Below are 13,215 nucleotides of genomic sequence, written 5' to 3'. Positions count from 1 at the left end.
TTAAAAAGCCCCTGACACCCAGGAACTGATCTAGCTCTCAGCTCAGCCTCCCTGTCACTGTAGACTGATTGGATGCTCATAGCTGAGCCATGTTGCTCTGTAGAGCATAAACGGTCTCACGGGACTATCCACTCCAAGCAAGGTCACTGTGCAACCCACAAAATACCAAACACCCTCTTCCCTCAAGCTGCCTGGTATTTGGGGTTTTTTTTTTGCGGTACGCGGGTCTCTCACTGTTGTGGCCTCTCCCGTTGCGGGGCACAGGCTCCGGACGCGCAGGCTCAGCGGCCATGGCTCACGGGTCCAGCCGCTCCGCGGCATGTGGGATCCTCCCGAACCAGGGCACGAACCTGTGTCCCCTGCATCGGCAGGCGGACTCTCAACCACTGCGCCACCAGGGAAGCCCTGCTATTTGTTTTTTAGAAGTATTCCTGTAAACAGGTTTTCACCTAAAATTTTATAATGAATCAAATAAGGAAAATTTTAAATACATGTAGGCTATGGATAGCTGATGATTCATGACCAAAATCCCATTGTAAACTATTAAAGATAGTCAGTTACAGATTATACAACAACACAAGAAAAAATTTTAATGGAAAACATCCTGCTTTTGCGTGGTTGGGTGTTCTTTGAGTTTGACATGAACCAAGTAGCATTGGATCATTTCCCTTAACCTTTTTAAAAAGACTTCCCCAGAGTCTTACTCCCCCAGATTTTACTGTATTTGTGCACAATAAATTCTGTGAGAGAATTATTACAATTCCACAGTATCCATTCTGAAAACCAAACTTTTTTTAGAAACTCATTTATCGGCAAAATCAGATCTGAACCAAAGTGACCCTATTTAAGTTCTTTGAGTATACTGGGACTCATATAGTTTGCTTCAGAAACATTAATGTATTTGATTATAGGGTGCTGCCCTGGATATTTCAAGTATGTGTGGTATGCACAATATTACCTTTCTAAATTAAAAAAGAGAACATCTGAATTCTGAAACACGTCTACCTCTGAAGGTTTAAATAGGGATATAGACATATGTATGTATAGCATCCATGGCCGAGTGGTTTTAGAGGGCACTTTATTTGTAGCTATGTGAGTTGATGAATGTTAACTAAACTTATTGTGGTAATTTATTTTGCTGTTTATATCAAATCATCATGTTGTACACCAAATGTTATATGTCAATTATATTTCAATAAAACTGGGGGTGGGGTGAGAAGGCACTTTAATACTGTGGACAGTTTTTAGTTTTGATAAATTAGTTCATGTAAACAAAGCACAACAAAAAAACCAACCTCTAATTTTCTGGTAGCTTTCACTTTGTCCCTAGATTTGAGTTGGAGGTTAATGTAGGAAGTGTGACTATGAATGCATATATCTGTTGACTTCTTGTACCCACAAAATGAAGGCTAAAATAAATATAATAAGGATAACTATAGGCTATAGCCATGATCATTTATACAAGAAAAACAGAGCCTCTGAATTGAGGATTGCACAGATATACATGCATATAAAAAGTGATCAGTAGCAATATTCTTACACATTTTCAATGGGAGAAGTGCCAAGAGCAATTTTATTAGTTCTTATTTGCTGTGCATTTTGAGGGAATGTCAATACACATACCAGTGTTTTCAGAAGCAAAAAGCTTAATGATGTTTCCCACCTACTCATACCCCCTTAAAACCATTCAGTGAAACCATTTAACTCTTTAATTATGGTGGAATAGAGCTGACCTCTTTTCTGCATGGTCATGAAGAAACATTTTACTTATTTATTAGCACACGAATTTTTTCTGGAAATTCATATTTTCAAGCTTAATGCAGTGATTATGTTTTGACTTGTAATCTTCCCCTCCATTTTTGTTGTTGCTGTTCTGTACAGATTATCAACGCCTGATGACTGTGGCGGAAGGCATCACCGCACTTCTGTTCCCATTTCAGTGGCAGCATGTTTATGTGCCCATCCTCCCTGCTTCTCTGCTACATTTTCTTGATGCTCCTGTCCCTTATCTGATGGGCCTTCAGTCAAAAGAAGGAACTGACCGTTCTAAGCTAGAACTTCCTCAAGAGGTAAAAACTTACAGTGAACGATGAAGCACTTGCTGTTTGTTGATTTAGGTCAAGCCCACTTTTGTTAGATAGCACTGTCTTTGTCTGAACTGAGTCTCTGGCTATTCTGCATCTTCCAAGTAGGTCTAGGGCAGAGGCTCAGCCATAGAATGCAGATCCTGATTCCTGATGGTTATTATATGACATAGTCATTAATTAAACATGGATCAAAACAGGACAGTGGCAAATTTTCACAGCTGCAAATTTGTGAAGATGGAGCAGTAGTAGTATTATCTAGGAGCTTTATTATTTTAATAACATTTTATTTCTTTTTCCCTATTCCTGTTATAAATTTTGTTTTTAAGTGGTACAGCCCAATTTTAACATCCTTTAAATTATTGTATTAATTGAGGTGAATTTGATTCTTGACCTCTACCAAACAAAAAGTAACATCTTTCAGCAAGCTAGGGATCATGGAAATATTAAATACTTTAGTAGTCTGTTTTCAGACGTAAGGCCAGTTATCAGCTTTTTCTAAATGTTAGCTTAGCTCTCTGGTTGAGATAAAAATTCTAACCCTTAGCTTTTAGTCTACCTTGAGATTACTGTGCTTTCTGTGTGCTATATTTTCAAATGTTGTTTCAGAAGAAAATAAACAGGAATTCTTGAAAGCATTTTGAATCTAATTTTTAGCTGTTGTTCATGGTACTCAGAATTGAAATGTAAAGACTTTGAATTGAAATATTGATGAGAGTGCCATGGCCTATTAGAAAACATAAAATGGTTAATTACATTATACTATTCGCTATTTAATTAGCACCTTTCTTAATAAAATCTTTCATGCTGTGCTTCACTCTTTTTTGTTATTACCCATTTTAATAAATGAATTTAAAATAACACACTAAGCCATGGACGTTATACCCAGTAATGATTCCTGTAATCATCCACTGCTTACTTTATTCTAATGAGTGTCTCCACTGACATTAACATTTTTGTTCCGGGCAAAATAGCTTGATTCAGATCATATAAAATACACATGCAAACTGTTCTGCTCTTCTTTGAGCTTGTGCACGTTCTCTGCTTCTCCCTCTCTCTTATACCTCTTTTTTCTAATACCTGAACTCTCATTTTCTCTTTTATTAAATTAATCCAAGTATCTTGTTGGTTCAAAGAAGTAAGTCCTTTAAATTTTTAAGGAAAAAGAAATAGACTAGCCAAATGCATTTTGTTTTCTTTTTTTTTTTTTTTTTCGGTACGCGGGCCTCTCACTGCTGTGGCCTCTCCTGCTCGGAGCGCAGGCTCAGCGGCCATGGCCCATGGGCCCAGCCGCTCCGCGGCACGTGGGATCCTCCCGGACCGGGGCACGAACCCGCGTCCCCTGCATCGGCAGGCAGACTCAACCACTGCGCCACCAGGGAAGCCCATGCATTTTGTTTTAAAGACTTAAACAGTGACATGTTTTAGCTGCTTGTTGAGTATTTGGTCTCTTTGCATGTTAATTAAATGGTATATTTTTAGACACATAAATATTATCTTTCCATTTTCCCATGAGTAATAATTGTTGAGAAATTTTAAATGCCACCTTGATGTATTTGTCAGGAAATCTTTCTGTCTCTATGCCTGTGTGTATACTCTGACTCTAAAAATGAACAAACTTAAAAATTCTGAAAGCTGTTACAGTAATGTCCGTGATTTTCTAATTTTTCATTCACTAAACCAACACTATTTAATAAATATACATACTCATGTATTCATAGAGTAGAATAATAAGAAATAACCTGAATCAGCTGTGAAAATAACACTGCTTCTGTATAGAAAGTATTCATTAGTGCATTACTGTTTTATAAGGCTAATAGCATATCACTTTGCTCTGGTTTCATTTTACAATGAGATGAAAGAATGTACTCCGCAGAATTTGGAGGAGGAAGTGGGTATAAAAATAGTCTTTTTAAAAAAGTGACTGGTAATACCCTCCCTTGCCTTGAAAACTGTAAAATATACTAATAGCTAAAAATAGTGAGAGGGCTTCTTAGAATAGTTGTGAAAATAAGTTTACAAAATGATTATTTTAAGAAGACATGATTTTAGTTGTTAACTAACTAATGTAACTACATAGACTTATAATTAACTACCCACTCACTTGCCCCATGATTCCAAAATGACAGGCACAGGTAGCGATTTGTTATATTGTTTTGGTCGGGGGAGCGGGGGAGAGTGATGGTGGAAGGATGTGGCACTGGGGATTAGTTGCATAGACTGTACCTCATTTTCTACCATTCTTGCTCATCTTTACAGTGAACGGTAGACAAAAAAATCTAGGGAAAAACTGAAGCAGCATTACTTTGCTACTTTCTTTTTGTTATATCTTGCCCTAAAATTTTATGAAAATGTTAAATGTGCCCCTCTGGCTTACCCTTATACCAGCTTAACTTCAGCTATTGAGAAACCAGGACTCTTACCAAACATGAAGAGGGCTGTCCTGGACTCACATCCCTGGATACTTCTTCCTCTTGCCTATATTTTTTAAGGTTCCACAAAATGACAATGTCCTTAAGCCTTATTCATTCATTCATCAAACAGTTGTATCATACACTACTAGTGTACAATATACTGGGAGACATCTGGAGAAAAATGTCACCTTTAAGAGGTGATTTCTGATTTCCAAAGTAAGACATTTACAAATATCAATAACACAGGCTAAAAACAAACGAATAAGAGGAATGAAAGAACTAAGAATATATACAGAGGAAATCAAGATGCCTTTAGGATAGGAACATGGGAAGCCTTCATGGCAGAAGAGATCATTAAGCTTCAAGTCTTTGTTGCCTACTTTTGAGGGAATGTTTGTTGTTTTTAATTGGAAGTAATTACATATGAAGGCTTCTGGGCAGTGTTAATCAGTAAAAATAGAGAAATATTTAGTTCTAGGGACTTCCCTGTTGGTCCAGTGGTTAAGACTCCGTGCTCCCAATGCAGGGAGCCTGGGTTCAATCCCTGGTGGGGGAACTAGATCCCACATGCATGCCACAACTAAAAGCGCCTGCATGTCACAACGAAGTTCCCGCACGAGGCAGCGAGGATTCCGCGGGCCGCAACTAAGACCCGGTGCAGCCAAATAAATAATTAAGTATTTTTTAAAAAGAAATAGTTCTAAAACATCATAAGATTGAGATGTTGAGTATATTTGTTATTCTTGAGTTCTTAAATTATTTTTTAATTTAATGGTATTAAAAGTGAGAAACTGACTTAGAATACTCTATTGTATGGAGTTCTTATCTGTTTTAGAAAAAGGGCTTTTTGGTTTTTCTTCAATAAATTTTTATAACACAAGTTTACATTCCCTATTTCTACTTTGTAATAATCAAAGCCCCAATTCAGGCTCCTGTAAGTCAGCATAGGAGGGTGAGAGAGACTCGCGGGAACATGAAGACAGGCCCGTAGCTGTGGTGCTGGAACATCCACCTTGCCACACATTTTTGGCTCAGCAGTGATTACATGAGCATAACAAGCTTTAAAATTTCCCCAAATGTATCATTTTTCTCTTTTCACAGGGGAAGGAGAGGTATAGAAAAGGATAGCAGGAAGGCATTAATGAAGGATACAGTACAAAATGTAAGTGGTGAGAGGTTGCTGGTTAACATTTAGATTAGCAAGTTAGTGAATTTTTTCTTCTGTTTTTAAAGACATTGAATCATCCATTTGAATTATGGTGACCTAGTTTCTCCCTTTAAGACTTACAGTATATCCTACTTTCTAGAGACTGTAGAAACATATATAAAGATGTGGATTTAAATAAAGCTGTAACAGCACTACTGTCTTCAGTAAGATGTGACTTCAGCTTTTACTTTATTTAGAGAAAACTGTTGACATTGGAGATGAGGCATAATGGAGAAGAAAAAAATCCCTTAAGCTACCAGGCTGTTTGAGGGTGCGTACCTGGAACAGGTGTCAGGAAGTCACCTACCTTCTTGGGCCTCAGTTTCTTCATCTGCAGAATTAAAGGGTTGGATTCAAAGGTTATTTTAGGCTTGAAGAATCACTGTTGATTCGTTTTTGGATGGTGGAAAATCTTGAGTTTTTATCAATCTTAATTTGGAATTTTGCTATACTTCTTGCTCATCAGTATCTAATATGAAGAACAAGGATCAAACAGAAATAACAGGGACTTCCCTGGTGGCGCAGTGGTTAGGAATCTGCCTGCCATTGCAGGGGACACAGGTTCAAGCCCTAGTCCAGGAAGATCCCACATGCCGCAGGGCAACTAAGCCCCCGTATGCCACAACTACAGAGCCCATGCACCACAACTACTGAGCCTGTGCTCTAGAGCCCGTAAGCCACAACTACTGAAGCCCGCACGCCTAGAGCCCGTGCTCCACAACAAGAGAAGCCACCACAGTGAGAAGCCCGCACACTGCAATGAAGAGTAGCCCGCCCACTCACCGCAACTAGAGAAAGCCTGGGCGCCGCAATGAAGACCCAATGCAGCCAAAAACTAATTAATTATTTTTTTTTAATTTGACATTCAAAAAAAAGGAGAGAATAACAGAAGCCTAATTGTTTGCTCTCCTCTTTTCATCTTACCTTGGCATTCAGGATCAGAAGACAGTATGAATTCTCTCCTTGCTGACCTGGGGGCATTGTTGAGGGGCGGGGAGATGGGGAAGCATGAGGTGAGGCTTCCTATTCTGTTTATTGACTTCACCCCATGCCTTGTGTCCAGCTACTAATCCAGTCAGGATCAGTTTTATGTGATGGACTACCTTGCCCCCCTCCTCCTCCCCAGTTTAGGAGCTTAGTTTTCCTTTACTCTGACAACCTTGTTCTGATCAAGAGGGTATGGACAGTAAAGGTAAAATACTGTTTTTGTATATACTGTCATCAAGTACCTGAGGGACAATGCAAATTTTAGGCAGGTACTTAGCCCCTTGAATTTTCTATATCTGAAAGATATTTAAAAGTCTTTTAATTCAAAATCCAAAGTGTAAACAAACTCAAAAAACATTTCCTCTTATTTCTGTCTCCTCTTTTCCTCAACTCAAAAATGTTCAAGTCAAGTCTGAGTTACCCAAGGGTTGGTCACTTACCTTTCTCTAGGCACTTGCCTCCACTGCTCTCTGCCTCCTGCTCTTCGTCCAGTGGCTTCTGAAATGGTTTTGCCATGTAAGAGGTTGAAGCTAATTTTAGATAAAGTGAAAATTTGTGGGTTTTCTGTGGACTGGATTGCTCTTTGCCAGTTTCATTCCATTTTGGGGTACTACAGCTGCTAAATTTTAGCAGTTATTGCTAATTCTACATTATAAACGGTGTTAGAGCAGTGGAATGGCATAGAAAGTTCAAGCTCAGTAAGCATTTTATTTTCCCCAGTGCCTAATTTGTAAGGTACTATGAGTCTGCGTGCTTTTACCTGTCTAAGGAAAGTCCGTTCGATGCCATGCATTACAGAGTTATATCCAGATTATAATAAACTGATGAGACCCAGGGGAAATGATTCATATGTATTAAATATATACTTATATATTCCCTCACATAGGGAAAAATGCTGGCAACAGAGATTTATTTTTAAAGAATAAAATATTCTTAACTCTGAGAAGGTTAACATAAAAGGCAGTGCAACCTTTTCTTTATAATAGTTGATTTTGTTTATAATAGTTGGCAAGAATATTTTAGAACATAAAATTACTATAAAACCTTTGTATTTTTTAATTGATACTTTATCATTTTATTAAGTAAAAGTTTTTTAAATTAATTTTTTAATTGAAGTATAGTCGACTTACAATGTTGTGTTAGTTTCTGCTGTACAGCAAAGTGAATCAGCCATACATATACATATATCCAGTCTCCTCTAGACTCCATTTCCATATAGGTCATTACAGAGCACCAAATAGAGTTCCCTGTGCTATACAGCAGGTTGTTATTAGTTATCTTTTATGTATAATAGTGTGTATATGTCAATCCCAATCTCCAATTTAAAAACCTTTGTATTTCTTTTTCCTCTTTCAGGCTAATTTGTGTTTTGTGGATATTGACAACCATTTTATTGAGTTGCCTGAAGAATTTCCACAGTTCCCCAATAAAGTAGATTTTATCCAGGAACTCTCTGAAATTCTTCTTCAATTTGGGATCCCTCCTGAGGGCAGCCTACGTTGTAGTGAGAGTGCCACCAAGCTAAAGAATCTGGTTCTGAAAGACTTGGTCAATGACAAGAAGAATGGCAACGTCTCTGCTAATAACATTAGCATGTATGAGTTACTGAAGGGTAACGAAACCATAGCCCGCCTCCAGGCTCTAGCCAAGCGGACTGGTGTGACCATGGAAAAAATGGACCTCTCTGCCTCTTTGAGTGAAAAAGAAAAAGATTTAAAACTGCAGTGTGAAGAGGCAGAACTAAGGGACTACCAGCTCAACGTACAGCTCCGAGAGGTCTTTGCTAACCGCTTTACACAGATGTTTGCAGATTATGAAGCGTTTGTGATTCAGACTGCCCAGGACATGGAATCTTGGCTGACCAACCGGGAACAGATGCAGAACTTTGACAAAGTAAAAAGAAGCAGAGTTTCCCTTTTCATGGTTTTTAGTGGGCTATACATTACTGATTTTGTTAACTTTCTTAAAATACAGATTTTTCTGCCTCTCCTTTCCCTTTAAGAACTCTTTTTTACCAGTATTTTATACTATATAAAATAATTTCACTGGAAAGTATAAATCAACTAGCTCATTAAGCTGCTCATTGAATTATGTATTTAATTGCCTTTAACCTTATTTTTAACTTTTCTATACTTTAAAGATGTTTGAAATGAAACTTAAATTCCATGTTTTTCAAATCTGTTAATACTGTCTCACCTTGTACGCATTTTATTTACTCATATTTTAGGATCAAGTCTAGTTAAATGAGGCCTATTCCTTTTCTAATAAATCCTTATTCTTATATTTTGTCTTCATCCTGCAATGAAGTCACGACTTGCCCATGTAAAGGTAACAGTTTACTTTCAGAAGGTAAATTTTTATCTCATCTTAGGATCAAAAGAGAGAAAAAGGGAGGTTTTATGAGAAAAATGAGTTTTTATGACTTTAACCCTCTGTTCCTAAGATTTTGGAAAGGGAAGACAGAAAACGACACTAACTTTTGATTGTCCTGCTGAAATTGAAGCTTCTTTCTAAGGTTTACTATAGAGTATTCTTCTGCCGGTTTTTCTGGACATATCCACCAATTTTTTTTTTTCTTCCAGACAAAAGCACTTAGGGGTGTGCATTAACTCTTTCAGGTCACTAGGGTATAGTTCAGTCCCTTGCCTCTGTGATTGCCAAGGCATGATATTGCCATTAGAATGAATTATGGCTTTTTGCTAAATAGTACCTTTGTATCATGAAAGACCTCTCAAAGGGGCTAATATGTTCTAAGAGGCTAATCTACAATCTTGGAGCATCTGACAAATAAGAATTAATAAAAAATTTTGTAAAGGTGGGTGGTATAAAAGATTATTTTCTGATTTCATCAGATTTTTTTAGATGAGTTATATAAACCACATTTAACAGTTAATTTCTGATGCACTTTATGTTTGAGAAAACTTCTTTAATAAATTAAGAAGCTTTCACCTCTCCAAATGTATTCTTGCTCTTAGTTTCCATTCTCATTAAGCTTAACCATTTTTCCACATTTTTTCCTAGCCAGCTTGGAACTAATCTGTGTATACTCATGATTTATCCTTGGAGCAATTCAAATTCTTATCTAAATCGAGCACTGGTACTTTCTTCCTTCTTAATCTTTATGTAGCTTCAAACTATAAATGGAATTCTTTTTATATAACCCCTAGAGAAATGAAAGTTTCATGTTGGATTCCAGAAGGCTTGTAATCATCTCATTTTCACTAGGAAAATTTACAGGACTATCACATAGTAGTCCTGCAAGCCAAGTCTTTGCTGCCTTAAGTGATGTAGCCCACAAGGATCTGAATATCAAAAGCCAGACATTTGGTCCATTTAGGAAAAAAGGCTGTTTTGCTCTGTGAAAAGTAAAATTGATATTTATTTGTAAAATATCTTTTGAAGAGGTGAACTATTTCTGGAGATGACTGTGAACCTTTCTTTGGTTATTTGGATTTGTGTAACTACATCTGAACTATGGAGGCACTTAAATTGAATAAGTGGATTTCTGTAAGGAAGTTTTTCAAAGCTATCCTAAATTTCAGAATTTATTTCCTAAATAAATGTGCTAGGAGGAAGCTAGTGAGTATTAAGGAGAGTAACCTTAGGTCAGAACTTATCCTTCCACCTTTCCCCTTCTGGCTTTTGCCACATTGCACCTAATCAAAAGAATGAAAAGCAAAAGTAACCCCGCAGCTGAAATAGTAATCCACTTCCAAATTTTAGCTAGTGTCAAATTGTGGCTGGAATTCCTCTACACACATGGACCTGAAGAGCCAAAGGAAAAAAATGAACCCTTTGAATTAGAAACTGATTACAATTTACTGAACCATTCCATGCAAGCAGAAAGGCTGGTAACAGGAACATGTGGCTGGTTGTACATGTTTTCCAAAGGCTTGGCTTGCTTTGGATGGTTTTTCAGGCAGTGCTTTTTTTAGTTGTTAAGGCCCAAACTATTCTTTCAGCACAGGTCTGGATGGAGTTTGATCTTTAACTAATACTCATCCATCAGTTTTTAACTGGGGGGGGCCTAGGAAAACATCCCCCTGAACCAAAGATTTTACCCATAAGCACAAATTCCACGTTGTTGGATTTTTTAAGGTTATTATTGCTTATGTATATCTTATTATTGTATCAGTTAATCACCTCGATGCCTTATGACTTGGAGGTATTTGACACAGGCTAGGAATAGAGAGCAGAAGAAATTACAGCTCACTGGGGAAAGGGGTCAAATTTAATGGTAAGTGAAGAGAATGATTGATGATCATGTAGCAACTGATCCACCATCTTTCATTAATGATGTCCTTTTTTCTGCATAATGGTCATGAGGACCAGAACGTAAATCAATTTTGAAAGGTGGGATCAGTGCTGAAGAACTAAGTGACCTAAATTCTATGACTTTAGAAGATAGGAAGAGAAAGTGGAGTTTTAAGGATTTTTAAATTTCAAGCATCAGTTTTGTGTGTTATAAGATTGTGAAAAGGAATGATCTTAGCAACAGATAATTTTTGGTTTTATCATGTAGTATTGAGATGGTCTCTTTGCACTAATAATTGCCTAATTATCTCATTACAGGCTTCCTTTCTGTCTGACCAGCCTGAACCTTACCTGCCATTTCTTTCACGCTTCATTGAAACACAGATGTTTGCCACCTTTATTGATAATAAAATTATGTCTCAGTGGGAAGAGAAAGATCCTTTGCTTCGAGTCTTTGACTCTCGGATTGAGAAGATAAGACTGTATAATGTAAGGGCACCCACCTTGAGGACATCTATATATCAGAAATGCAGCACTTTAAAAGAAGCAGGTACATTTGTTATGCCTTTTAAAATTAACTTAAAATCCACGATCATATCTTTTTACACATCGTTGGCCTTATAAACTACAGAATTAATTTTCAATTTTAGACTTCTTGGTTAACCCTTGTACTGTATCAAGAGATGCTTTCTATCGTTTTGTTTCCTTCTGTTTTGTGAGCTAATGTCTGTCCTGTTCCTGCTTGACATTCCTCTTCCCTCAGAAGATGAAAAACAATAGCAAATTGAATGGAATACAACTATAAGGTTGCTGTGAAACTGTTAATTTGTCTTGCTGCTTATTTTGCCTTTTTGCTTTTTACCTATTCTGTCTTCACCCAAGGAAAGATAAGTATTAATTTGAAATAGTAAATTTGAGTTGCTGCCTAATTTACATAACTAAAACAGTATATTTACTTTAGTGGTGCCATTAATTAAGATAGCTTCATTTACTGAAATTAAATCTCTAGATTCTTGTATTCAAATTAGAGGTTCCCAACCCTAACATTAGTTTTTCCTCTCAGAGAATTATGAGTCTTGGCCAATCTTGTCTGACAGTGTGATATAGTCCGTTAAATAAATAATCATATTAATAGTGTTTACTGAGTACATACTGTGTGAGGGACATAATACCAGCTGTTTTACATGCATTTTGACATTTGATCTTAATAATGAGGGGGTATAGACACATTTTATTGTCTGTTTTATTGCTGTCGTCATCTTACAGTTGAGAAAACTGAGAGGTTAAGTAACTTGCTGTGATTGCATAGCTTGTGGTTGGTAGAGCCCTGATTTGGACCAGAGTTTGACTGATTCTAGCCCCTGGAGTCTCACTACCACATTAGCTGTTCATTCAATAAATGAACATGTAAAATGTACCACTCCACACAACTTTATACATTTATACCTGGTTCCTAACTCTTTCTTTGCCAAATAAAGTGATATCTATCACTTGAGTGCCCCTTCCTTTTATTTCTTCCCCTTCGTGTAGAAGTTATTTGAGAGCAATTTTTTTTTTCTGGAGCAAAAAGGGGCAGCAAATGTGAATTTTCTCTGCTCTGCCTCTGTTGCTTGCCTTTCTCACTTTATTTTAAATAGATCAAAGTTACAGGAGTGGTGATGCTGTAGTTGTAGCATATTTTAAGGAAAGAAGTATATAAATGATGTCTCTTGTGTAGCCTTAGAGGTTTCTGATGACTCGCTGAAACATCATTCTGTTGTATCCCACTTATGAGGATAGATCCTTGGAGCCCCTTTAGGAAGTGACAGTTGTTTCTGTGTTTCTAGAAGTTGAGGGAGTAGAGTGAATGAAATTGTCTATGCCTATTCAGAGAATAGTATGACTTTCAGTGCTTTAATAGCCATGTAAATAGTGTAATGCCTTGTTGAGCAAATTTTATTCTTCCCTTCCTGACAGAATTTTTTAAATGAAGTTAAGTGCTGATTGCTATATTTGTGTGCTTCTAGAAAATCTTTTCAATTAAAATAGATTTTCTATCAGCCTCTCAGAGTTTTATACTCCTACTGTCATTGCAGAAATTATATAAACTGTTGAAAATGTACCATTGTAGCTTATATATGAAGTCCTTTTATTTTATGATGCTATTAAAAAAGCATTGACAAACAGACAATATGTACCCAAAATACTTCTTTACTGCTTTTATATTAAAAGAGCTTTAAGAACAACAACAACAAAAATGTACCATTACAGGTTTAATATATATGAAAAA

General features: G+C 36.9%; 1 protein-coding gene across 3 annotated transcripts in view; it reads left to right on the top strand.

The window, feature by feature from the left end:
- DENND5B (DENN domain containing 5B) overlaps positions 1 to 13,215 on the top strand; it is a 212,016-nt gene that overhangs the window by 133,463 nt on the left and 65,338 nt on the right. For all 3 annotated transcript variants that reach the window (XM_089920466.1, XM_089920465.1, XM_022577900.3), the window contains exons 5-7: positions 1,882 to 2,069; positions 8,049 to 8,585; positions 11,265 to 11,496. In XM_089920466.1, the coding sequence (XP_089776592.1) occupies positions 1,882 to 2,069; positions 8,049 to 8,585; positions 11,265 to 11,496 (957 nt within the window). The remainder of the gene's footprint in view (positions 1 to 1,881; positions 2,070 to 8,048; positions 8,586 to 11,264; positions 11,497 to 13,215) is intronic.

The sequence above is a fragment of the Delphinapterus leucas genome, chromosome 11 (genome assembly GCF_059928025.1).
Source record: "Delphinapterus leucas isolate spDelLeu-1000000601 "Yukka" chromosome 11, BTC_Dleu_Yukka2, whole genome shotgun sequence".
NCBI lineage: Eukaryota > Metazoa > Chordata > Mammalia > Artiodactyla > Monodontidae > Delphinapterus > Delphinapterus leucas.
Note: the sequence above shows the minus strand (reverse complement) of the source record. Positions and strands in the feature narration are given on the sequence as shown.